Below are 27,828 nucleotides of genomic sequence, written 5' to 3'. Positions count from 1 at the left end.
AAGCGCTGCATCGTGGCAGTGAACTCGGCTCACTTCACAACAAGCAGCAGTTTGGCAGAGAAAGAACAGCTTTTTTTTTTTTTTTTTTTGGACGAACATAACTTTGCCTTTGGCTAGCTTAATCCTAGCACACAATGTAAAACGCCATAGATGGGCTAACAAATATTGATAATTTCGGTGTAATAAGCCTTTTAGCAATTGATATTTGTATACAAAGGGTGCATCAACACAAGTCGACAGACAATGTAACAATACTCACACGCATATGTAAAACGACTAATGTTATTGCCACTAAGTCATAGTCACTAAGAATAGTTGGGAAAGTCTTAGAATTTCTCTGCATGACTGTAATATACTGCCTCCCCCGTGCCCAAGTCCTGCACACAGGTAGGAGTCACAATTAATTAATCCGGATGTAATTATTTACATTCTATATAAATTCTGTAGTTTTTACTGTGTCTTATGAATTACAATATTATAGAGTGCTGTTTTCTGTATTAAAAAATGTTCAACCGTTGAGTGAACACTGTGAGAGCAGTAGATACATTTAACCTTCCAATTATTTTTTTGTGGAAATACAATTGCAGTTTAATGTGTTCACAAATTGTATTTTTTTTGCCAATCCAGTTTTCCCGCCTTTAAATAGCACGGCATTCTTAACTGGCATGTCCTTTGATTAATTCCTTAGCATTCAGCCCCCTCACCCCCCAGTCACTCGGATGTTCCGTTGTCACTGCAATTTAGTGTTTTTAGTCTGCTTTTAAAAGACGTGTTAACACTTTAACCTCCCCGCGTCCCCCCAACTAACCTCATGGATTTTATGCTACTCCTGCCGCGATTGAGGTCAGGTGGTTGCGGGTGCGGGTGGGGAAAAAAAGGCCTTCCAAAAAAACCTCCAAAAGCTAAATGCAAAGAAAGAGCCTCTTGATCCCGTGACTCCCATTTCGAGAAGGGTTGATCATTAAAGTGCTCTCTCCGCGTCCCTTAAGATGCGTTTTGTGACTATGTAACATTGTGGCGAAGCGGACGCATGATAAGAAAGCCAGTGTGCGCAATCTCTACTGACCGTAAGTAAAAAAAAAAAAAAAAAAAAAAATTGTCTCAGGTTGGACGTAGAAAAGTGGGATATTTCTTAGCAGAGTCCTGTAGTATTTGTTGCATTCATGGCGCAGTTTAAAACATTTTTTTTTGTATTCATTAATCTCTCAATCTTGTTAATTGAATTACGGCAAATCATAAAATACTAAAATATTATTACAATTGATTGATTGTAATTCATTTTAATATTATCCCCTCGTTTGTCTGAAAATATTTACTAACAGTAGTTTTTATTATTTAGTATGTTTTTGAACATTCTTTTGCTGTTTTACTGCTTCACAGATGCAAATGTGTTGGAAACACAGACAGTTCTCAGGACTGTTTTAAATTTCTCCAACTGCCCCATAAAAATACACACATACATGATTTGGACTCTTTAACCGTTTTAAGATTCTCCCATGATCCGTCATAGTCTGACGTGCATGTTTCTGTGGGAACCCGTGCGAATGTGGTGGGAACACAGACAGTTCTGGCCCGTATCGATCCCACCGTGAACACCCTCCTAAACGCGTAATGTCTCCAGGCGAAATCTTGAATGCAGCATGCCCTCCGTGTTGTTAGTTATTCCATCCATTAAGCAAGCAGAGAAGCTGACAGGCACAACAAATGTCACGTAAAAAGGAGGTTGGTTTTTGTTATTTTTTCGCTCCTCGCCCTTCCTCCGTGCGCAGCGGCGTCCATGTTGTTTAGGATGAAGCTAGTGTGTGTAAAGGAGATTAGTGCTGATCCTAATTTGTTTGAGAATACAGAAGCGCCGCCTGGCTTTCTCTCTGCGGCGGAGATCAGATAGAAGAAGCTCCGTCAGCAAGTTCAATGATTGATTTTCTTCTTCATTTAATTTTTAATGAGCTACAATACAAAACTAAATTGGGGTCATTGTAACCTTTGGGGATATTTTTCTTTGCCTGCTTGTGTCTAATCACGGAATATTTATTTTTATTTTTTAATGTTCTAGTTGCCAGCAGTGCATGTTCGTATTTGAGTATACTGAGCAATTCAGGGAAGCTCCTTTTCTACCCAATCACGGCACCCGCCTGTTCCCAATTAGCCTGTTCACCTGTGGGATGTTCCAAACAGGTGTTTGATGAGCATTCCTCAACTTTCTCAGTGTTTTTTGCCACCTGTCCCAGCTTTTTATGGAACGTGTTGCAGCCATAAAATTCCACGTTAATGAATATTTGCTAAAAACAATAAAGTTGATCAGTTTGAACATAAAATATCTTTGTAGTGTATTCAATTAAATATAGGTGGAACATGATTTGCAAATCATTGTATTCTGTTTTTATTTGTTTAACACAACGTCCCAACTTCATTGGAATTGGGGTTGTACATATACACACACACACACACACACCATCGTCTTCTCAGCTACTCCACTGACTACATGTGTGTACGTGTGTGTGTTTTCATGACAGCGCTCCTGCAGATCAATGATCACAGTTGCCTAGCAACCAGCTGATGGCGAGGAGGAGAGCGCGAGCGAGTGAGCAAAGACAAAGACGTGCGGAGGTCTGGAGAAGGAGTAAATGGACGATAGGAAGTAAGAGAGTGTGTCAAATCAGCTGCGTGTGTGTGTGTGTCATTGTGTTGATACTATGGCACTAGAAATAGAACATGGCGCTGCCATGGTGACGCCAGCAGCTGATTGAATTATCTTTATCTTAAAGCAGGAACAAAGTGCTTAAGCAATAGAAGGGAGGAGGTAGGCAGAAAGAAAAAAACAAGATTAGCTCATACGTGGCATTCAAAAAGTCTTTTTGAATATGATGCCAGAAAACTTGGCACACCAATCTTTGGCCAGTTTTGGCCATCCCCTGTCTGGAAAGTATTTACATTCAAAAAGTGAAGGCTGAGAATACTTTTGTATTGTCAGCGCTTCGCTTTTCCCACATTTTATTTATATTTCAGATGTTTATGTAACATGGGTTCATGATGTGTATTTGCTAGATGCATGGGGTTGATACTTTATGATCATCTTAGTTTTAAGTGCTTTGCTGCCATCTTGTGGTATCGATACTCAATTACAGTATTTTGTCACTGTCCATATCCCGAGGGTTGACTGTATAATGTGTGCTGTGTTTTATGTTACAGCCTTTTTCCAAAATGGATTCAATTCATATTTTTTTCTCAAAATTTGCCACACAACACCCCTTAATGACAGAAATATTTTTGGGTATTTTTTTGAAAATTTATTATAAATAAAAATAACTAAGAAAGAGGCCCAGACTTGAATCCGAATGACCATTTCTAGAGAGAAATGAAAAGGGCTGCGCACTGTTTTTACTATTGTTAATAAATGCGCAAAAATAAAAATAAAATGTTTGTCTTTTTCATCGTCATTATGGGGTGTGGTGTGTAAAATTTTGAGGAACAAAAATAATTTAATCCATTTTGGAATGCAAAATACAGTGAATCCCCACTAATTTGCAGTTCGGCATTTGAACAATTCACATAATGTCGGATTTTTTTAGTGAACCTCTAAGGTTATTCGCTGACATACGTTTTTAGACTATTATGCCAGCTAAAACTATTGATGAGCCTCAGGTGGATGTTTTTTTATGTAACATGGGTTCATGATTGTGTAGATGCTAGATGCATGGTGTTGATGCTTTATGATCCTCTATGTTTTAAGTGCTTTGCAGCCAGCAGCTCTATACACAATTACAACCCCCTTTTAGGGTAGGGTGGGTGGAGTCAATTATTTCTACTACAGTGCATCCTGAAAGTATTTACAGCACTTGTTTTTTGAATGTGAATACTTTCCCAATGGGGAATATAGGTGTGCCCAACTTGTGAGATCATAATTTGTTTTTAAATAAATTTGCAAAGAAATATGTTGTCATTATGTGATGTCGTGTGTCGAATTTTGAGGTAGAAAATGATTTTAATTAATTTTGAATTAAGGGTGGAACCTAACAAAATGGGGAAAACGATAAAGTGATTATATGGAGTGGATCGGAGAACCAGGCGGAGGCGGGTGGAGGAGCGATGTGGATCCCGGAGGAGGCCTCCGTGTCTGGGTTAGAATAACGGCAGCAGCCACGGAGGCTCTTAAACTTTATGGAGGGTAGAAAATGGACAATTAGCATCTCCTATGTCGTCGTCATGGTAACCCTCCCCTCCCTGCCCACTCTTCCTCATCTGTGGAGCCTGACCACCCCAGCCCCCACTACCAGGCCATACCTGCACGTACACTTGCTTTGATTCAATACAATCTATACATTCTTTTCCATGTTATCATTTATTTCGATTTTTGTTTTTGTTTGTTTTTGTTTAATTTCAAGCTCCAGCTGGCATGTTTCCTATTTCCGAGAAATCATTAACATCTATCAGCCTCCCGCAGGTTGTCATGCCCTTCTTCGCAGCTGTGGGCAGGGTTAAGGGTAATTTTTTTTTTGGTTTTGTTTTTTTTGTGCAACCTCAGAGCAGATAATGAACAGCCAGGCCGATAACAAGCAGCACGCCGTCACCTTTGAACTCTCCGATATGTCATAAAAATCCCCCTAGTGTAGCAGAAAATGCTTCCCTGCCCCCACACACATAGTCCATCCAGGTATAGATCTGAAATAGATCTATACCTGGATGGACTGTGTGTGTGTGTGTGTGTGTGAATGTGCGCATGAAAGTTAGCACACGTGCGCTAACGCTACTAGTTGCAATCCCTTGATGAGGACGCTTCGCCACTATTGTTATAAATGGACGAGAAATTGCCACGAGGTGACCCCTTCTCACCTCGCACACACACGCGTGCGTGCACACGCCCACGTGGCTGTTTGCACTATTGGCAAGCGGAATTAGTGAATGTACGAGCTACACAGAAACTCATTATAACGCGATTAGAGGCAAACCTCCCGTTTAATCTCATTTAGGATAAGGTGGCTGGCCGTCAAACACACTCGCACTCACTCAGGCACACGCACACACTTTTAACAGCAGGTGTGTGCGTGTTAGACGCCCCTCGTGCCGTGTTTTCATGTCACGCACGCCATGCTGTTTTTTTGTGCTAAAAACTGACAACTGAGTGTTGCTTGCTCACACTCTGGCTCGCATGCACAGGGATGCTGACAGATGAGTTTTTATTTTGGGCCCCCACCCATACACACATAATTTATATATATATATATATATATATATATCTACAGATCCTCACACACATATATGTACACAGTGACCTTCTCAATGCTGAGTAGGCGAAGAGTCACGGGTCAGCGGTTGCTGTCAGCCTGTCAAAGAGAATGAGGTGGATGTGAGGAGGAAGGATGGACTAATGGATGGAAGAATTGACGAATGGCTGGATGGATGCGTCCATCACATCGTTCCAAAGGGGTGGGAAATTTCCGGTAAATTTCCAAGCGTGTATCTCAGTTTACCTGGATATCAAATCCATTTTTGAAATGAATTGAAATGCCATTAGGCGGCACGGTGGACGACTGGTTAGAGCGTCAGCCTCACAGTTCTGAGGACCGGGGTTCAATCCCCGGCCCCGCCTGTGTGGAGTTTGCATGTTCTCCCCGTGCCTGCGTGGCTTTTCTCCGGGCACTCCGGTTTCCTCCCGCATCCCAAAAACATGCATTAATTGACAACTAAATTGCCCGTAGGTGTGAATGTGAGTGCGAATGGTTGTTTGTTTGTATGTGCCCTGCGATTGGCTGGCAACAAGTTCAGGGTGTTCCCCGCCTCCTGCCCGATGATAGCTGGGATAGGCTCCAGCACGCCCGCGACCCGCGTGAGGAGAAGCGGCTCAGAAAATGGATGGATGGATGAAATGCCATTAATCTGTACCGCTGGGGCAGAGCCGCCACTGCTTTCCATAGGCCAATGAAAAAACTTTGGCGGAATTCGTAGCGCCTAATCAGGACTGCTTCACCAGCTTTTACTTTTTAAAAAAATCCTGTGGAACCAAAGTTTTTGTGTCGTACTTTTTGTACGATTCCTGGGGTTTCATTGTAAAAAGTTGTTTCATTGGCGAACTATACAGGCTGAGTGTACTGTGCCCCTGTATTAAATATAAAATGTACATTGTGTCGAAAGGATAGACAAAATTGTTGATTCTTGCAGTCACTTGTTGCTACGCAGAATTCGTAGGGCCATTGGCCAATTTAAGGGGAGAAAAAAAAAAAGAAGCATCAGCAAACTAGGGGCTTCTCAGTGTTTTAGATATAAAACTGAATTCACGTGCACAATAAAATAGTGTTGGGACAGGTGGGGCACTACCCCAAATGCAGAGCTGCCACTACGTTCTATAGGACATAAAAGGGGGCGTTGTCATTTCGAATGGCAAACTATAGGGGCCGTGACAGTACCATTTCCGCGGGCACGTATTAAATTGAAAAATGTACATTTTAGGGATGAACGTAACATCTGCTGTACTGGGTGGGGCACTGCCCCTAATGCAGAGTTGATTTGTGCAGCCTTTTTTTAACGCTGCTCTAGGGAAAACATGTCGTCACGTTATTATTTGATAACGCCTTTTGCGCCAAAAGGTCAGCTTGGCCCGGGGATGGCGAGAAGCGCGAGGTAAGCCAAGCAGTTAGTTAGGCGAGCGGCGGGTTGGGGTTGCGGTGGTCAGTCCCTCGGGAACGCAAACGGTGCTGATGTTGAGATTGTTACCATGGTAACCCCCCCATCCCCGTTTCCCTTTTTCCCCTCACATATCAGGTGGCCGCTCCTCGGGCTGGCATTTAATGTCGGCGCGGCGCTCCGTGGTCTTAAATATGCTTAATATCTGCTTGACGGCCGCGCTGTGTGGTCGCACGGACGCCGTTAATCAGCCTTTAATGCCTTGCCGGAGTAAATACATCCACATAAGCACGTATTAGCCCCGAAGGACGCGGAGTTGGCCACTATTATTGGAGCGCATGTGCGTGTCTTTGTGATCATCTTCTTTTCACAGGAGACAACATCACCTGCTGCCACTTTTCTTGGACGTGCTCAATAAAGGTGAGCGCGAAAGCACAGACAGCACGCGGCCCAGCTGACCTTTTCCACCAAAAGTCGTTATCAACTGCATTGCTACCTTGACTTGCAAGTGCCCCAACTTATGACTTTTTCAAGTTCCGAGCAGTCGCCTGCTCGATTTATTTATTTATTGATGGATTTATTTTGCGAGCCAAATTTTGAGATGCGGTAATCTCCAGAGTTAGGAGCAGGGTCACGCAACATATTAAGCTTGCAGGTCAATGTACTACCCTGGTAATGCTACTCCATATTTTCCCATGAGCAGTTGAAAAGGCTCTGGTGGAAAAGTGTGCACAAATCCGATAGCATTAGGGGCACTTCCCCACCCAATCCCTCTGGCTAAGCGTTCCTCTAAAAATGTACATATTTATATTTAATACAGAGCCGTGACTTGTGTCCGGGGGCGCGGAACTGTGAGGAACCTCTATTTTGCCATTCAAAAAGCATTTAGCCTGCGTCATTTTGTTGTTTTGTTTCCATGACTTTGATAGCATTTTGGTGGCGCGTGGACACGTCGCAAAACACAAAACAATTCTTCATTATCCATAATATGTCTCCTTGAAAGGTCTCGTTGACCCGATTTGGACACCCGTGACCCTTTGCTCAACGTTATTGTGCTGAATTGGCGCAGGCCCCTCCCACCTGGTTTTCTCTACCTCTCTTCTCTGTCTGACGTCCTCTCAAAATGCAAGCTGTTTATCAGTCAGATGCACCGTTAAAAAATAAAATAAAAAATACAAACACAACCCTAGCACTGAGCGATGAAACTTACTTTGCTAGTCTCCCTCCATTATACTGAGAATGTTAAAAGATAACAATTTTAAATCATGAAAGATAAACACTGAATGAAAAGGGGCTGTGCCTACCTGTGAACAATAAAAAAAAAAAAACAATGACACTTTAATGTATATGAGTTTGGCAGTAGTAATATTTCCGTGCAAAGCAATATGTCGTGCAGAAGATGCAGCTAAGCATTCGACTAGTCGGTGGAAACATTCAAGTAGGATTGCAAAAGAAAACAAGTACTGTATCTCTCTTTCTATCGTTCTGCATCTGTTTCTCTTTCTCTCTTCTGCATCTGTCTCTCTCTCTCTCACTCTTTCTCAGTTCTGCTTATGTCTCTCTTTCCCTCTCCATCTGTCCCCCCCCCCTTCCGTCCTGCTTCTCTCTTTCTCTCTCTCCCTTTCTTGATTCTCTCTGTTCTTTGTCTGTCTCCTTCCCTCTATCACTCTCTCTCTCTTTCCCTCCATGTTCTGCATCTCTCCCTCTGTTCTGCGTCTGTCTCTCTTCTCCGTCACGTGACCATCTCCCGTTCTCTCCGTGCGTGCGCGTGCGCGCGTGTCTTTCCTCTCTGCCGGAGCATCATCATCATCATCATCATCCGACTTCACCTTTTCTTCCTCCCGGGAGCGGACCGAGAAACACCTCGTAGGTGAGGACATCCGCGCGGTCATTTGTGTGTGTGCGCGCGCGTGCGCGTGTGAGTGTGTGGAGCGGCTCTATTTGCCGCGTTAGCCACCCACCGAGCACCGCCGGGCATCTTAGCCGCGGTGAGGCTCACCTCCGGCGGCGGCGCGCAGGAGGAAGAAGGGTAGGGACCACAGGATGCTCGCGAGGTAGGTCGAGTCTTTTTTGGAGACTTTTGGTGACTTATATGCATTTAATATACATTCAATATATCTTTTGTGTTGGGAAAGAGTCATTTATGGGAAGATAGGTGACGAGAGGAGGGAAAATGGAAGCTATGGCCGCAAACCGACAATCGATATTTCAACCGTAGTCGTTCACGCCGTCTATGAGTAACCAATATGTCGCCGCCGTCTCCTGTTTTTTTTTTTGGTGTGTGTGTGTGTGTGTGCTCGACGAGATGTTAATTCGACGTTTGAGTCATCCGCCGCAGCGCCGCTTTGCTCTTTTGTGATGAAAACCAGAAAAAAAAAAGGCTTCACGGTGCGGCAAGACGTCGTATCGATCCGACAAAAAAAAAAAAAAAAGAGCCCTCCAAAGTCATTTTTGTCATGAGAACGTCCCGGAGCGCCCCGCGGCCAGGAAAAGACACTTTGAGGCCAATGAGAGTGCAAATGTTTTGTATGCTGTGAAGTAGCTTGATTGTGCCATCTTGCTTTCTCTGTAGGTGGCTGGAGAGTGATGACAAGGCACACCTGATTTCAAGCACCCCGCACATGCACTTCCGACCTTGCCCCCGCTAAGTAAGGAGGACGAGGAAGGGGAGAATCCCGCAACGACCATGTCATTGCTCTCTATTAGCGGCGTGTGAGCCGCACGCACACATTGACGCTCGGTTCCGTGGAGAGTTTCCCGCAGGGGGGCGAGAGGGCCCGATCGAGGCCGCAAAGATGGAGTTGGCGCTCAGCGCGGGCGACAAACGTGCTCACCTGGCGCAAGACTGAGAGGGGAACGGCAGTCGAAGATGAGAAAAGGCGCTTCCGCGTGAGCCCAGAGCACAATCCAGGAAGCGGAGTCTTCGATCGACAAAAGAGCGCAATGAGGCAAGCTGCCCGGCTCTAGCCCCCCCTCCCCCCCAAAAGTGTGTGTGCGTGTGTGTGAGCAGCGAGCGCGTGTATGAGTGTGATGGCCATGTGCGTCTGGGCGGCGGCCCCTCTGCTCTTCCTGGGCCTGTGCCTGTGCAGCGTGGGGGGCCAGGCCCAAGGCGAGGTCCTGGAGTTCGGCGGCGTGTCCAGCCAGTGGGGGCGCTTCCCCGTGTGGAACGCCTGCTGCGAGAGCGTGCTGAGCTTCAGCCTGCGGACGCGCAGCCAGGAGGGCCTGCTGCTCTACCTGGACGACGAGGGCTTCTGCGACTTCCTGGAGCTCCTGCTGCTGCGCGGCCACCTCCGCCTGCGCTTCTCCATCTTCTGCGCCGAGCCCGCCGAGCTGCAGTCGGGCGTGGCGGTGAGCGACGGGCGCTGGCACGCCGTGCGCGTCAAGCGGGACTGGAAGAACACCTCGCTGGAGGTGGATGGGCGGCTGGAGGGCTGGGCGGAGGTGAAGAGCAAGCGGAGAGACATGACGGTGTTCAGCCACACCTACGTGGGCGGGGTGACGGCGGAGCTGCGTGCGTCGCCGTTGCGCCTGACCGCGCCGTCGGTGCGCGACCACCCCGCCTTCCGCGGCTGGATGGGGGCGGTCAGCATAAACGGCTCGCTGGCCACGCTGGACGCCTCCGAGGGCGTGACTGTGACGGCGGGCTGCGGGCCGGACCACCGCTGCCAGAACGGAGGGGTGTGCAGCCTGGTGGACGACCGGGCCGTCTGCGACTGCTCCGACACCGGTTACCAAGGCGACGACTGCAGTGAAGGTAAGGCCCCGAGAACCCCGCTGACCCCTTGACACGCATCTCATCGCACACACGTGCACAATCACACGCATTACCCATGCAGTCAAACTTCGGTTCACAATTTTAGGTCGTGACAAAAATCAGTTCACGAATCCAAGTCATTTTTTCCCATTGAAATGAATGGAAACAGTTTCAATCGGTTCCACCCCCAGAGCCAAGTTACGTTTACCTAGTTTTTTATGGATTAAGTCAGAAGAAATACATTGAACCCCGCAAATTCGCACTTCAGCATTTGCAAATTCACACATTCGTAGATTATTTTTTATTTTTATTTGATTTTTTGGGGGGGAAGCTTTCTTCCATTATTCACTGACAAAAACTCTCTTATACACTGTTTTCGTGCTCAGGCCAAAGCCTTGTATAACATAAGTATTGCTCTGGTTCTCTCGTGTGGCATCTTGGTGCCAAGGAACTATGTTGAGGTGAGTTGAAAAGCTTTACGTAGCACTGTTGACATCTTGTGGCGTCTATAGGCAATGGCCTGTCAATTACTCGCAGATTTTTGCAATTCGTTATTAAATGTTTGCAATTGCCCGTATTAACAGTTCCAACCGTAAATGCAGTGGTATCGTCTTGAGCGCTCCAGTTTACACGTTTTTCAAGTTACGAGCCGTCACTTGGACCAGTAAAAGAAAATGGACCAGTTAAGGTACATTGATGCACTTGCACGTGGGCAAGGAGAGCCATAGATGCTTACAAACGTACTTTCAGCTGTTTATTATAAAATATATAAATATAAAATGAGAACACTCACAAGGAGGTGCTGTAGACATCAGCTCTCACTCAGACGTTCACACTTAAAGTAAGGTCAACCCAACTTCAATAAGCCACACCCCTTAAAGGCACCCATCCCACACATGAATACGACAGTGTGTACAGTAATTACACTTTATGACACCAGTTTGTTTATTTAGAATCAATTTTTTTGTGTTTTCTTTTGGTTTGTTGAAAAAATGCACCAGAAGTATCACTTTAATATAGTTCCTTGACACAAATGACTACTTATTTATTAGCTGGGCTTTGGCACCTTCTTGTGGCATTTGGGGGCTTTATAGAAAGATAAAAACCCAGCAAATTGAAGCATGGCTCGTGAGTCAAAACAAGATTTATTTGCAAATGTTGTTTGCCAACAGGGTCGTTATGGAACCGAGTTTTGACTGTACGAGGGCCCACAACACACACGTGCATTTTTCACCCCGCTGCTGCTTCTCTCGGTGTCTGCGGACCGGCGGCCTTCGCAAACCCGACGAGACGCGCATTCTAATGCTGCTGTAAATCGATTTCCTGTTGCCGCGCCGGCCAATTATTTAGTATGCGGACCTTCCCTCCGTGACAGCGAGCCCCGACAACCGCCCCGCCGCGGCGCGTTCGTGCGCCGTCAGGGATCGCCGGGGTGTGCCGTGAGAAATGTTCCAATTACAAAGCTTTGTTTGAAAGTAACGTGTGTATCAAAAACTATTGAGAAGTTCCTAGGATTTCGTAGAAAAAGGAGCGTACTTTAGTAGCAAACTGGCACATTTCTATTAACTACAAATAATGTATTTTTGTTCCTCTATCTATGCCATTGGCATATAGTGACAAGCAGAACAATGAAATGCTCTTCCACTAGATGGCAGAAGTTCAAGTGAATTATGTGTATCCACCTGTTGTCATTCATACTGCGGAATTTGTGTTCAACTAAACAGGCCCACATTTCAAAGAATAATTGACATGAGATCATCGTTATTTCAGTGTTCATACTTAAAAAAAAAAAAAAAAAAATGATGCCTTGGCTTAATAAAGGTTGGGAAACATTGCGTTCCTTCAATGAAGTGCAGCCACGTGGTGCAGGAAGCAGCTCGTCGGCACGTTCCGCAGCTTCCGTGACGGGCCGAGTCCAAAGACGGCGATGACCGTATGGATCGGCCACCGGTGCGCTCATTGGCCGGATTTTAATTGGAACCCGCTTAAGAGGCTGGAAATCAACGGCGGTTCCATGCTTGTCACCTGGCTGCCTGCGCTCACGGATTCCCATCGATTCCGCTCGGCCTTTGCCCCGCACGCGACACGTGGCGGAACGGAAACGTGCGCAATCTTAGGCCCTGCCAATACGTTAAACGCTTTGCGGCGGTTTAAGGCGCCTTTGTCCTTGTTTTCGTGTTCTTGCACGAGATTAGACTGAGCCGGTAACAAGTCATTACATTTTTTTTTTTTTTTTAAAAGAGCAGACTCCCATTAAATGTAGAATAGCGCTTCAGAGAGGCCTAACCATCCTCACTCAGTTGGATCTGCGCCAAATTGTATTGAGATTCATCCATTATTCACTCAGAAGTGAAGGAGAATGTTAACTGACTAAAAACAAGCTAACAAACAGACAATGACAGCAGAGATAAATATGATGTTCTTCACTGGATGATTATAGCGGGCCCTTGTGTAATACGGTCAAATCAGCCCAAGGCCAAAACAAGTGTCACTAAAAGGAATCTTATTTTACGGCTGGTGCCGCAAATGGCAGAAGGCAACTGAGGCCCGCCAGCGCATTGGATCCTGCTCGCGGTGCCATTCTAAAAGCAAGCCCTCGCATCCACTTTTTCACGGCAAATCTTCCAAATCGTCAAACTTTGCACTCACGTTAGATGCCGTAAGCAAAAAAAAAAAAAGCTTCGCAATTTATCATCGCCCAGCTGTCTAGAATAACTCATTTGACTTCGTTGGGAAAATTCAAGAGGAGGAGTTTGTCAAAGTGCAAATTCTGAAACTCAGCGTAACAACCGAGGACTGTACCAAAAAAAAAAAAAAAAATGGTTCGTATTACCATTGCTCATTTGAATTGATGATTTCAAGCGCCATTTAGACAAAACGTAGAGCCACGCCTACTAGCTGACGACCTATCACGGCAGTGTTCAGTGTTTCATCACTACAGTGAACCTCTGCATACTTCAAATATTATTATTATTATTAATTTTTTTTCATGGCAATTCTAATGCGCGTCAGTTAGCCACGGATGTTCGCTACTCGTGGTCCGGTCCGGTGCCTTCGCGGGGGTCCACTGTAGTCAGTGGTCCTTTGCACTCAGAATAGTACAGTGGTACTTCAGCTTGACGTCACCAACTTTTCCGAGTTGCGTTGGTATCTTCTTCCTAAATGTCGGACATCCCCACCGTGTCATCCGACTTCACCTTGCAAACAAACTTGCATCCTTAACAATAAGCCCTCTCGATGACGCCATTTTCCGACACCTCGACTGCGCCTCCAGGCATCGAATTCGCTATCGACGCCGACGCGCTCGCCCGAGAATGTCAGCGTGGCCTCTCCGCACGGCCGCCGTTTGTCACTTCACACCCCCACCCCACCACCCCCCCCCCTCGCGCCTCCGTTTAGACCCACCCACGCTCATCTTAGCTTACACGGAGCCTTTAGCACACACTGGCCAGTGTTACCATGGAGACAGCACTAATAGGGGAAACCTCATGCCGGGAGCGTATCGCCGTCCTTGTGCTTCCTGTGCCCCCACAAAACCCCCCACCCCAAGCCACCCCTGTACCCCTGCGGCTGGCTGAAGTGTTGACTTTCTGATGGAGAAAAAAAAAATGTGAATCATTCGCAGTTTTTCCTGATCAATTCCTATTTTCAACATTAGATGTTGGTCAATATTGTATGTATTGATACGGCAAACCGTAGGTTTATTATTCTCCTTTGTCTGAGGAAATTGTCAGCTGGTTTCCATAGAAACCGCATAAACAATATTCCATATCAGGGATTCTCAATGTGTGGTACGCTTAAATACAGTTTTGTTGTATTTAGCTTTGAAGTTTTATAAACTTGCATTCAACCTTTCAGAATTATGTGCCATGTCTTTTAGTTTAATCATATTTTAGGTAATTTAAATGTTGTTCATGATTGTGGTATTTGCAAAGCTAAGTATTTTTTTTTTTAGGTGTCACTTTGTGTAAAAGTTTCGAGAAGCACTCAAATATGCTCAAATATAAAAGCTCAATCTTAATTTTTCTCATGATCTACAGATTCGGGAACAGGGGCCTTTACTTTTATTTTTTTTACTTCTTACTCCAAAATGCTATAAAATGCTAATAATGATACTACAATTGTTTCGATTTTTTAAAAATCAATTTCCCGCATGAATGATTAGTTTTGTCTCATAATTTTTTTGCAGGGAGGCGTTTATTTATTCAAATGTAGATGAAGCGCTGTGAATTTTCTCTCATAAATAAATAATGCTACTCAATGACTCAATAACATTTATTACCAAAATATATGTGTGATGTAAACTTCAGCTTCACAGATGCAACACAGGCAATTGCCGCCTGTTTTTTTTTTTGCTGATGGGGTTAAAAAAGTGTTCATCTATTTGCGGAAAGGTGCTCGTTTATTCAAGTGGAGATGAACTTATGCCTAGATCAGACGACAGGATTTTAGCCCAGATATTGGCCCAATTAGCTATCGCGGCGGTTTCCCAGATCGGGATCGACAAAACTTCTTGTAGTGTGACACAATCCACGACCAACAATTTGGACCTACGACATCAAAATGAAAAGTCTCGCACGTTTGATTTTTGGGATATCTTCCATGTAGTGTGACATATCAACGCCAACTCTCCGACAGCGCAACTTGACGTCGACCAATGGGATTGCGTATTGTGACCGGCGCATCGCCTCCCGTGCTTGCTGTTGTCAACATTTATTCACGCGCACAAACTAATGTTTACCGTAGCTTTAGCGCAATATTCGGCAGAACGCCGGCATGTTTATGTACACCCGTTAGTGTTAGCACTAGCTTGCTAGGCTGCATGATGTTTTGTTGCCTGCTTGCGAGCCGTATCATGTTAAAAGTATGTGAACATACCTCAAGCAATCCTTAAATGGCACATTGTTGTTGTCGCCATGTATCCGGTCACGTTGACCGGCGACACGTTTTCTGGTTCCGCCTCTCCAACAGTCTTTGATTTGACAAGATAAAGCCCAGTGATCGTAAAAGATGGGATGCGGTGGTGTCGAAATACAAGTGGTGTAGTGTTGCCACTGTCTGCCCGAGATACGGCAAGATTGTGGGGCAGTCGTCTGACAGTGCAAATGGGAAAGACCACATTTGTCTTGTAGTCTGATCCAGGCATTAGGCATGCTATGCTGTCTTGTAAGAAGGAAAACATTTTTTTTCAACAGAATTCAAATCATATCTTGTGTTATTTTTAGTGGGAAATAAAGAAGGTTATTTGTGTGTCGCTTTACAGATAAAATGATTGATTGACGGTTACTTGGATATCAAATGGTAGCAGATCGATAGTGTGAATGCGGAGTCGGCTGCCGTCTGTGCGCTTACTGGGCGAGCATTGATCAATGGCCCTGCAGAAGCTAGAGAATTACACGCGATCGCTGCAATGTCACACACACACACACACACACACACACAGATGTGCGACTGCGCGGCCCGTGTGTGCAAACAACACACGCAGAAACACATTAGCGCGTTCCGCAAGGCTGTGCCATTAATCACAGCAGCGGCGGCGGCGGCGGCGTGGATCTTCTGGCTAAACGCAACTACACATACATTTTACATACAGGCGGATGTATACTGTAAGACATACAACGGCCACTTTTAATGGCCTCTTTTATTTGCACACAGATGGATTCACATTTCTATGGCGATTGATGTTGCCGCCGGGAAGCGGTATCCTCGCAGCAGGAGCGCTGTAATAGCGACCGTCTCTTAAAATGGATGCGAAAAAAAATTGCCTTACGCAGGCATTACAATCAGATTCTTCGTTTTCTCTTGAGACAGAAGAAGCCTGGTTCACGTGGAGCGATTAGAATCCCAAACCGAATGAAAATGCTCCAAAAAAAATTCCTCAATCTGAATACAGACAACTCCAGATGGAATTTTATTCGGAATCAGAAGTCAATTTTTGTCTGTCGTGACGTAATTGCGCGGTGACGTCATCTTTTACGCACTTGAAAACATGGCGGCTTCTTACCAGAGCTGGTCCGCGACGGAGGCAGACGATTGGCTGAGCCCGCCGACCCCAACCCCCACCCCCCCCGTGGAGTTTTTAACGACTTTGTTTTTAATCAAGTTGTAGAAAAGTGTAAAAACAATCAAAACAAAAAGTCTGCTTGTAAACCCAGCAATAGAAAACTTGATAAAACTGCTTGCATTCCCGTTGCAAATTTGAATTCTTGTTAATACCGTATTGCGCATCCCTGAGAGAAGTACAGGGGTTCGTCGGTTTATGATGCCGTTTCCTATGCCGATGACATATCAGTATCAGAACTCTGCGTTAACTCACTAAATATTTTTTTATAAGACATGTTTTTTTGGCCATGAAAACAATCGAATGAAAAAGTAGAGTGAACCTGAACAGAATTTCGTCCCAATTTAGACGCAAATCTGAATGCGCCTAACCTATGCAGGAGTAAAGTCATAAGTAGAGTAAATATCTAAATGAAAAATGTGCTCTCAGGCTATAAATGTAAAACTATCTAAAGGGGAAAACGGTAAATAGGACAGTAACTTTGGCATGACAGCTTAATTTTGGTAGCTTGCTAGCAGTATCTCGTCTTAACAAGACGCTATGCTGCAGATGTCAAGATGACACCGGACAGCTCGTTAAAGGAGAAAAGCATGCGTACGGCTCTGGTTAATTACAACAGCTGCATTCCGTGGCAAGGCACCACTGTAGTTATCTTTTGTGGATTCAAAATGTAGCCTTTTGCATTGCTTTTGTTGCATGTATCTATCATTGCTTTCTTTAGCTTTCTCTTGGCAATATTTGGATAATACCCACAACCGTTATCATTAAACGTTAAACATTCAAAGTGTTTACAGTATCACAGTTGTATTTGTTCCATTGTACTCCGGTCAGAGGTGCGCTACGTCCAATAACAAGCCGCAACAGAGCGGTTCTGTGGAAGACGAGTCTGTGATCCAAGTGCTTTTACACAAGCAACGTGTCCAATTACACATTCTTTTGCCTTTTCTGGAAGAATTCTGTTTACGTTAAACTCCGGTCAGCTTGTCCCAGCTGGCTAGTTGGTCTCAGAAAATCTTGGCCGAGACGTTTGTCTTCCAGCTCAACACAAGCCATCTGTTTTTTGGGAGGAAAGCGAAAGCCCCCGTAAATGTCTTGAAAGGCCTGATACGAAGAAAAGTCACGTGCTTCGTCTGCAAATTGCCAGGGAGGTTCGTCACACGGTCCAAACAACATTTTGCGTTCAAAGGTTTCTCACAAAATCAAACAAGGACAACGCAAACCCATGAACGCTAAATGTATATAATATGAGCACTACTACACACTGGACTAGAGCGCTCGTGACTACCGATTTCCGTTCGTACGCCTGCGACGTAAACAGAATTTCTGAATGTACCGTAGTCTATCACTAACCTACGCTGACTCAGCAGTAAATATTTGTTTGGAAAAAAAAGAAGCACTTTTTGGCCATGATTATAAAACAAATACAATGTTTGCTTTGTGCTGCGAGCCAAAACTAGCTTTTTCTGGAAGAATTCTGTTTACGCCAACATCCAGCCAGCTGGCGTAGTTCTTCTCCAAAAATCTTGGCTGAGACCTTCGGAGCAAAGCGAAAGCTCTCGTGATTGTGTTTAAAAGCCTGATACGCGTAAAAGTCATTTTGTTTGTCTGCAAGTCACCAGGGAGATTAGTCACCCGGTCCAAACATCCTTTTGTGCTCTTTTCAAAGATTTCACACAAAATCAAATAAGGACAATGCAAACCCCATAAATGCTCAATTTATATGATAGAACCAACAATATATGGTGCTAACCAGCTCGTTGCGCGCCTTCTCTTTTTCGTCTCCTGTGTTTTTTTGTTTTTTTTCCCCCCTACTGTCAGTTAAGAGGAAATGAAACGGCCGAATTACCAGCCTTCGGCCTCCCTCCTCCTACGCTCTCAATTATTTCTTCTGGCGCCTTGTAGCGCGTCTCCAGTCGAGAACTCGTCGGAGGCATTTGCATATTGCTGCGCGATAGCGCCGCATCTGGAAAACATGTTCTGACTGCTCATTAGCTAACTGCCGGACTGTCGCTCTGAACGAGGCGGCGATAAAGTCGTTTGGGGAAAAAAAAACAAAAAAAAAACGTGAAATTCAAGTGAACTCCTTCGAGGCTACTTGTTTGTGTGTTTAAAAAAAAAAATTATAATTATATACAGTTGTTATCTGAATATGTTCAGATATATCCACAAATATTGTCTGTAGTACCGGATGGGACAGGCATAAATCTGTCCACGTTCTCTGGAAAAACATCGCTAAATTACAGTTGCTAAGTGACTTTCAACCAAAATAAAAAGGAAGAAACGAGGCAGGCCGAGCGGAACGCGAACAACGTCTCGATATTGTCATAGTAGCGTACGTTCTTTACATTCATCTGAGAACTGTTACCTGGCTTCGGTAGGTGCTGCTGTTCTGGTTCGCAATGGAGTGCAACTCAGCAGTTGACTCATGAATTCTCAGCAATTAACTCTCTTAAATTTCGTGTGTCAACTCTCGAGGGCTGAGTGTTTTGCAATATCGACGATGTCACAAAACGTCACGGGTAGCGGAGGCAGACGATTGGCTGAGCCCGCCGACCCCAACCCCCCCCCCCCGTGGAGTCACGGTGAACCCGGCTCGTTAGGCGTGCCTCGTCCTTGAGGCCCCACGCGCATTTAGCATGCTAATAGCCCCACCTGTTCCTGCCACGCTAATAGCACAAGGGCACGGGCAAGGAAGTACACACACACACACACACACACACTTCTGTGACAAACACACACACACATTGACACACTCTGTCCTGGTGTTGAACCTTGCATGCCCCTTCCTGCACTGCGACTTCATCCCTCCCTGCTATTTCACGTCATGATTATTACATCATCATTTGTCGGTGTGCGTGCGTGCGTGCGTGCGTGTGTGCGTGTGTGTGTGTGTGTGTGTGTGTGTGTGTTGCATGCTACCTATCGGGGTGGGCTCAGGGGAGAGGAAGCGGCCTCAAGGTAAGTTTTGGGGGTAACTGGCTGTCCGACCGTAACCTGCAGGTAGGAACGTGTACAACGGCCCGCTCCACTCAAAAGCGTGTGCGTGCTTGAGTCTATGTTTTTTTTTTTAAACGCAGTTGTGTGTGTGCGTGTGTGTGTGTGTGCGCGCGTGCGTGCGTGCGGAACAACCAAATGGTATCCGGCGTGTGGTGTCTGCATGCGCGTTGCCGCGGTAACCCCAGAGCGGTGTGCATGTACAGTAAGTAGTTACCATGGTAACCCGAGGGCTGGGCATGCATGTTAATGAATGTCTGTCTCTCTCTCCCCTCGCCTGGCCGCGACACCCGCCCAGAGCGCAGCGACACGCCAGGTAGGTCGCCCTGCCGCACCCTCGCCGCCATCCAGATCTTTACCCGCAATGCCGCGTATTCTCCAGTAGGGGGCCTGTAAAGATGCCATTTAAAATTTGAAGCATTTTTACAAATTAGAGAGATGGGGGGAAAAAAATGCGTTTGAAAAAGCGGTATTATTGTGGAGACACTATTTGAGACGAATGGATATATACTAACATTGTATATTATAAAAATGTATCCATATGAATTGGTACCTTCTGCGGTTGAGTAAATAAAGGCAAGTAAAATGGAATTTTCGGATAATGCATACAAGGGCCTTACGCCGAAGTGACGCCGGTTGCCTTCTGCTTATCATAAAAATGCATTTGTAGAAATAAAAGCTGTTCAAGGAAGAGGAAATCAACACAAACAATATTTAAAAAATAAAAGCCATACCCCTAATAGTTACAAAGTACCTTCTATGGTTGAATAACTAAGCTAATAAAATTGAATGTAATTAGAAAAACGTCTTATAAGTACGAGCAGAATTAAAAGCAATAGACTCCTTCTGCTTCCTGCAGTTTTGTAAATTAACACAGACAAAATGTAAATTAACACAGACAAAATGTATTTGTATGAATAAGCATCTTCCATCTATTTGACACCCGATGAGTAAATGTAAATTTGAGTAAATAAACACAAATAATGTCCACCTTACTCCTATTAGATGCAGAACGCCCTCTGCTATTGCATAAATAAGCCGTTAACACAAACAAAAATTGATTCGAAAAGTGCATAAAATCACCTTACTCCTGATAGACAATTGGCACTCTGCAATGAAGTAAAAAATACACACACAAAAAGCGTGCAGTTGTATCAAGAGGGGCCTTACTCCAAATATAGATGCCTGGTTGAGTGAGTGAACAAAATGAAAACTCAGTTGTAAGTGCCTTACTCCTTCACAAGGCGTTCATCTAGTTTTTCAATCTTTAATACTTTTTGTACTTTTATAGCAATTACAAAATTTGGGTTTTTAGTTCGTCATCTGCCATTCTTTTGCTTTCTGCTTCCCGTCCTTGCTCGAAAAAGGCATTTTGTGGCCATTGTAAAGGTTTTGCTTGCAGACGGCCGGTAAGTGGCACATCTCGCTGTTTGGCGGCGACATAGACGCACGCGCACGTTAAAACGTACGCTGCCGCTCGGCTCCGTTGTGGCGCCCCCGTCGCTGCCGAGGACGAGTAAGTGTCTGCGCTTCTAGCTGGACGTTCGGAGCGGTCGCTTAGCCGCGCACACGTGTAGTTAGCGTGCCACACGACACACTTCACGCCCCATGATCCTTTGCTGTGCTGACTGTGCTCTTGTCTTCCTTTAAGGTCTGGCACACCTGATGATTGGCGACCAAGGTATGGCCTCTTCTTACCTCACTTCCTGCTGTTAATTTGCTGCATACCATCCACCTCTTACCTCCCCCAAGGCCCCACTCAACACACGCACGCGCACACACACGCCCACCCCTCTTCCATCTTCATCACTGCATGGCGCAGGGAGGAAGTTGTCTCTCTAGGCACTGAACCAAGGTCAGTTCTTTCCTGTAATTGAGGTTTTTTTTCTCTGCCTTTTTTTTTTTTCTTTCGTTTTTTTTCAAACGGCCCCGTGGAAACGATTATTGAGTTTTTAATTTAAGCCGAAAGGGATGACTTCAGCGTTTGGGCTGGAGCTCATAAATGTGAAATGCGGCTTTTAAAGATGATTTCAGAGGAGAGCGAAAGATGAGAGATGAGAGAGCAACTTCTGCCGGGGATATTAACTGGCCAGCTCACCTAATTAGCCACCACAGCGCATCACCTCATCACCACGTAGCTAATTAAGTGACACGGGACCGGCCTTTTTCCACACGACTTTGCGTTGCCTGGCTGGATCACGTGGTGTTTTTTTTTTTTTTTTTTTTTTTTGCCTTTACTTTCCCCGCCATCACATTCATCACTGTGTGTGTGTGTGTTTGTGTGTCGTTGACAAGTGCGGATCCACAACCATCGCAGTGCTTTTCCTGCCTTTTCATTGGCTTCCGTGCTACCCGTACGCTGACAGGGCAAATGCAAAGCAATTCTGAGATATTCTGCTTTTCTTTTTGTTTTTATTTGTTTTGTTTTTTGAGCACGGTCCAAGAACAAGTGTCACCGCCACTCTGCTGTTTGACTCACAATGCACAATTACAAAAAATATATATATATTTTTTTCCACCTTTTTCCTTCTCTGTGCCCGCTTTGGACTGCACACTGTGTGAATTTAGGAAAGCTGAGAGGTACTGCAAAGATTTTCCTTTTCATGGCCCTGAATGGTTTCGCCACCCGATGTATTGACAAAATTGTTTACAGTATACCGGGGGTGGGCATACAGCCCGTTCTTGTTCTTTTGATTCGGCCCACCGAGAATCCAGAATCCTTTATCCAGAATCCTTTTGTTGCAAATTGTTCATTTAAAAAAAAAAATTCAATTGTTTCCTCAAAACTAGGGAACTTCCAACGAAAATATACATCTTTATTTTTGCAAAATTACAACTTAGGACTTTTTTGTTTGTTTTTTTTCTACGACTTTTATGACTTTTTCCGCGAAAACAGACAACTGTTTTTTTGTCAAAGATATACATCTTCATTCTCGTAAAATTAGGACATAGGACTTTTTTTAATATAAGATATATGACTCTTTTTGCGAAAAATATGAATTTACTGTAGACCTTCCTCGTAAGATTACAGCTGTTTTCTTGAACATACAAAACATTTCTCAAATATATGACTCTTAAAAATAAAGAACTTTTTTCTTGTGGATTTACATCTTTATTCTCGTAAAAATAGGATTTGACATTCTCTCACAGATACACAACTTTTTTTCTGGAAAATAGATGTCCAAATGTTTTGCATTAAATACTACTTAATTGTCCTTCTTTCATGAGATTACAGCTTTTTTTCTCAAAGATGTACAGCTTTTCTCTTAAATATACAAATATTTTCTTGAAAATAGACTACTTTTATCTACACACACACACACGTCTTCTAAAATTATGACTTGACTTTTTTTCTCAAAGATATAAAGATTTTTTTCTTGAAAATGTACCTTTTTCTCTCCTCAACATGGCACTTTTCTTGAACATAGATGGCTTTTTCTCCAAGATATATGGATAATTTATTTTATTTTCTCGCAAGATTACACTTTGTTTTCATCAATAGGTTTTGGGGGCGTTAAAAGATTTGCTGTAAATAATACAATAATTATTTTAAAAAACCAAAATAAATAAAAAAACATTTTACAAATTTTTGTTTATAGTATTAAAAAAATAATAATTTAAAAATAATACAAATTAAAACCTGAGAGTGAATTATTATTTTATTCTTAAAAATGACTGAAATATGTAAAATAGTTATTTTAACTTTTTTTTAAAATTTATTTATTTTTTGGTCTCACCTCATCTACAAATGACCTGTCCATTTTAAAAATCAAATGTTGCCCTTGAGCACAAACGTTTGCCCACCCTCGGTTTACACTGTACAACTCATCGCTTTGGAGGTCTTAAAATTTGAACTATTTCAGTCAGGTAAGCTGCTGGTGCATGAGTGTGCGTGCGTGCGTGAGCGTGCGTGCGCATGTGAAGGTGCTCATTCACGTGCCCGCATGCGTGCGAATGATTGGGAGCTGCAGCCCGCGGCACGGCGTTATGAAACGGTAGGTGCCACACCGCATGACGCTGATGACTGCGCTGATTGGCCCACATGCCAACCAGGGTCCCACTACCACATCTGATTGGACGAGGGAAGGCCATGACGGCCGCCACGTGTTCGAAACGAAATGCTCGATCAAATGAAACAACCGGAGGACCAAAATATCTTGAATGCAGCGCAAATTCCGCCTGTAACCAGCAATCATAGCGTCACTATTCAAACGTTTTTTTTTTGTTGTTTTTTTTTCTCCCCGTCTTTTTTGGGATTGCTGAGTGCATTTGAGTGTGTGAGTTGTGTGCTGAATCTGAACTGAATCCTCTAGTGGAGAGCCGCCCTGAAAGTGTACATCCTGCATCTTCCTCCACATTTGACATCACCTACTCCAGCTGGAACTGACGCGGTTAAACGTATATTTTCAGCGATATGAGTGACTCAACTTTTACGAGTTTTACAATATACAAGCCATCGTTCGGATGATTTTTAATTTTTTTTGGCTATGACTAATAGATATTTATCATTAACAAACTACAGTGCTTGGGAACATGAGGCAAGTCAATAACCAGGACACTTGATTCAGTCACGGTGCATTTCATAAGTGAAGACCAATTTTCAGCCTTTGTTTTAGTAACTTTTAGTTTCTTAACTATCCATAACTAAAATGCACACGACGACTAAGTACAACATCGAAAAAGGTGAACTATTTATCAACTGAGCCGTCTGGGGCGATGACGTCACGTGACGTGTTGCACGTTTTCTGCACATCGTCAACTCACGTGTCTTCTAATTTAGTTACTTTCGAAATCAAGCGACGTTACTTTTAAGTTCAAGTAATCAGTAAAGTAACTGAGTTACTTTTTCAAGGTAACTGTGGCAACACTGTAAACAACAATATGAAGGAGTGCCATTTTTCCCCACATTAAAATACACATTGCCACAACGTTTGTTGCGTTTCGGGGGAAGGCTGCAACGGATTAATGACTTTTCAATTCATTTCAAGGGGAAAAGATGATTTGAGAGGTACAAGCGTGGTCACGGATTGTCTCAACTAGGTAGATACGACACCCCCCTTTTAAGCTGCGCGCGTATTCGAACACTATGCTAATCGCTAAACTATTAATCCATGCAGTGCCTTTGATGGGAGCACATTAGTTAGCCGGCTCTCGTCTTCATAACTGTGAGAAACACGAGTACTGGTCTCTGTCTGTTGATCGCGCCTGTGGCCAATTCCGGAACTTAAAGCCGAAGTCCGTTGTTTCCGGGTCCGCGAGCTTGAGGTTCCACCGTACGTGGTTTTACCGAGTACCCTCCCATCCCTATTGTGTACCATAGCAAACTAAATCAAAGTGTATTGTGTGGTGGAGTAGAACTTTTATGCAGGGTGGCAGAACCTTCTCCGCTCTATCTGAGACTAAACACGCGACCGCGTGCGCGCCCTACGTGAAGGTCGTCAAATGGTGCCTCGCTTAGGTTAGCTGGGTGTAAAGAGGCTTTTTGAGCAGCCCGCAGAGCCGAAATGAGTTTCTTTGAAAGATATACGCCGTGTGTGTCTGCTGGTGGGTGTGCGAGCGAGCGGGCGGAATTGGGGAAAAAGCGAGCGAGAGCAGTTAAAGCGGTGAATGATGGAAACGAGGAGGCGATAAAGCGAGTCGTCTCGCCTCGCTGTGATGTGGGGTGACCGGCGGTATCTGCAAAGGCGCAGCGCTGCTCCGCTCTGCCCTCTGGGGCCTCCGTACTTTGGCCCCGGGGACGACAGCCCTCACGGCCAGCCGCGGACCTTTCCCCTCCTACGTCGAAAACGTTGCTATCTTTCTCAACACGGCGCTTCGAGTCAGTGCGTGCAAATGCTCACACGGAACAGAGGCAAACTGGATTTTCATCTCATTTTTCAAAGTGTCGTTCGTTCTTTGCATTTTCAATTGGCAATCAAAATGAAAACGTGGCTGATTGTTTTTTGTGGGCCGTTCCAACGAATCGGTGCCATTTGCTCTCTTTTTTTTTTTCAACTCCAAATCTGATAATAGACAAACAGTTTAAAATGTGTCACGCATTCTTTGTCATTTTTTTTCTTTTGAAGTGCCTCAATTGAGTAATAGGAATTATTTGTTGATAAATAATCAAATCAAATTTAAATAAAATTACCAAATACATTAAACATAGCCCTATAACAGTTATGCTACTCATGCTAATAGCATGTTGACTAAAAACATTAAAGAGAGTCAACAACAAAATTAAAATAAATACAATTATTTTTTGTCGCAGGACTGAGCTGAGATTTCCCGGCACGGTGACCGCTTGGTTAGCACATCTGCCTCACGGTTCTGGAGTTTGCATGTTCTCCCCGTGCCTGGGTGGGTTTTCTCCGGGCACTCCGGTTTCCTCCCACAACCCAAAAACATGCATGGCAGGTTGATTGAAGACTGTAAATTGCCCGTAGATGTGAATGTGAGTGCGAATGGTTGTTTGGCTGGCGACCAGTTTAGGGTGTACCCCGCCTCCTGCCCGAAGATCGCTGGGATTGGCTCCAGCAGCCCGCAACCCTAGTGAGGATAAGCGACAGAGAAAATGGATGGATGGATGGATGGATGGCTGGATGGATAGATAGACTGAGGGCTACTTTAACATCATCGTTATTTTCATTCTTCTTTCAGCCAGTATGCAAGGATGCGTGCGGAACCGTTTGCATTGTATATGTCTTGGTTGACTGATTGTTGCGGCTAACAAGCTAACGTATCTTTACTAAGGCTCGTTACCAAACTTCCGGCGCATGTAAACTTGACCATTTACATCAAAATAGAACTCAGTCCAATCATCAAGATCTGTCTTTTTTTTTGCGTTAGATTGAAAACAAATAACAAAATATCACCAGTCACCAATCTTTTTTGAATTATTATTATTTCACAGCCCACATGCTTCATACAAATCTAAAGTTATTAAAACACAGTTAAACATGTTAAAACGCACTTTATAAATGCTTCTCAAGGCATTGAATCGATCGCTACGGGACTGTTTTGGTTGACTCTTGTAAGACGACCTGAACGAGTTGCCATCGATTCAATGCAATTGATTCATTTCTTTCTCAAGGCATCGAATCGATCGCAACTCGTTCAGGTCGTCTCACAAGAGTCAATCAAAACAGTCCCGTAGCGATCGATTCAATGCCTTGAGAAAGAAATGACCTGGAAGAATGAGAATATTCACAGGCACACTTTTTAAAGCGTTTGTTAGCGCCTGTTCTCTCTCTTGCTCGCGTATTTCTCCAAATAAGAGTTATTTGTCACCCCCAGTTAAAGTTTACTGTCAAATGTAACATTTAAACACCCAAATGTTAAACCAAACCAAATCATCCCCGCTAGCTTAATGATGTCAAATAATGTGAAGCGCCCTTGACTTGCTAACAAAAGTTAGCAATCCATGTTAGCATAATTATAAACCTTTAAACAACTTAAACGCACACAGAGCAGCAACGGATACAACGAGAGCATACAACAATACTTACAGGTGTATATATGTATAACGACGATCACTGGAGTTTACAGTAGTTGGGGGAATGGTGGTAGGCTAGCAACGTTGACTCTAAATTCAGACTGAATACTGAAAAACAATCGCTTAAAACTCTGCGATATAGCGAGGCCGCAAACAAACACCGCTCACGGATTATCAAGGAGTCACAGAAAGAGTTTTGAGCTGCGCTAATCTGGAAGTTTAAATCCGAGCAGCAGCCTTTCCTCTCCCGTCTGTCTGGCCGGAAAACCGTCTGCTAAGGCTTCCGGGGTGGAGCGGCGATGGGGAGCGTCTCGAACAGCGCAGGGGGAGAATCCTCGGATGTAATTAGCTGGTTATTCATTTCGCGGGGTACCTCTCGAGGCCGTTTGTGCGGCTAATAGCGCTCGTCGGCCGAGTGTTCTCCACATCAATCCTGTAATCCGTGCGTCGCGTAGTCGAGTGGTCAGCGCGGTGACCTTTAAACATGTACATGAAGCAGGAGACCAAATGACACACACGCTCGCACACAATAACCTTTAAAAGAGTGCCTGCTGAGTAGGTGAGAGAGTGTGCGCGCCGAGTGTAAATATGCATGAGTAAGGCTGCCTGCACAAATTCTTCACGGTCAGCGGACGAAAGGCGCGGGAGCGAGGACGAGGTGTGTGCGCGCCGGCGTGTTGTGCGTGGCGGGTGTGAGCGTTTGCGCTCAGGGGAGGTGGATCGTGAGTCATCGCTTGTGACACATAAAGCGTCGGCAATCCGAGCCAGCTCCTTCTTTTTCCCCCCGAACGCGTTTGTCTTATGGCGAACAAGCGCACAGATGGACGGGCGCTTCGCCGTCGTCGCGTTTGTGTCAAAATCGGCCGCTTGCCTTTTCCTACCTCCTCCTCGACGCGCACGCGCGAACGCGAACACGCGCGGAAAAGC

At 44.6% G+C, this 27,828-nt stretch overlaps 1 protein-coding gene across 13 annotated transcripts in view; it reads left to right on the top strand.

The window, feature by feature from the left end:
* The first annotated feature begins 2,517 nt into the window (after window positions 1–2,517).
* The window catches only part of nrxn1a (neurexin 1a), an 87,125-nt gene continuing 61,814 nt past the window's right edge, over window positions 2,518–27,828 (top strand). For 2 of the 13 annotated variants that reach the window (XM_061756971.1, XM_061756961.1), the window contains exons 1-4: window positions 8,266–8,488; window positions 9,191–10,372; window positions 19,726–19,743; window positions 21,079–21,108. In XM_061756971.1, coding sequence (XP_061612955.1) covers window positions 9,640–10,372; window positions 19,726–19,743; window positions 21,079–21,108 — 781 coding nt within the window. In that variant the 5' untranslated portion in view covers window positions 8,266–8,488; window positions 9,191–9,639. The other 11 variants (XM_061756963.1, XM_061756973.1, XM_061756972.1 and 8 more) reach the window with 11 other exon arrangements.

The sequence above is a fragment of the Phyllopteryx taeniolatus genome, chromosome 19 (assembly GCF_024500385.1).
Source record: "Phyllopteryx taeniolatus isolate TA_2022b chromosome 19, UOR_Ptae_1.2, whole genome shotgun sequence".
In the NCBI taxonomy this organism is placed as follows: Eukaryota; Metazoa; Chordata; class Actinopteri; order Syngnathiformes; family Syngnathidae; genus Phyllopteryx; species Phyllopteryx taeniolatus.
The sequence above is the reverse complement of the archived record's forward strand: the minus strand, read 5'-3'. Positions and strand labels throughout refer to the sequence as shown.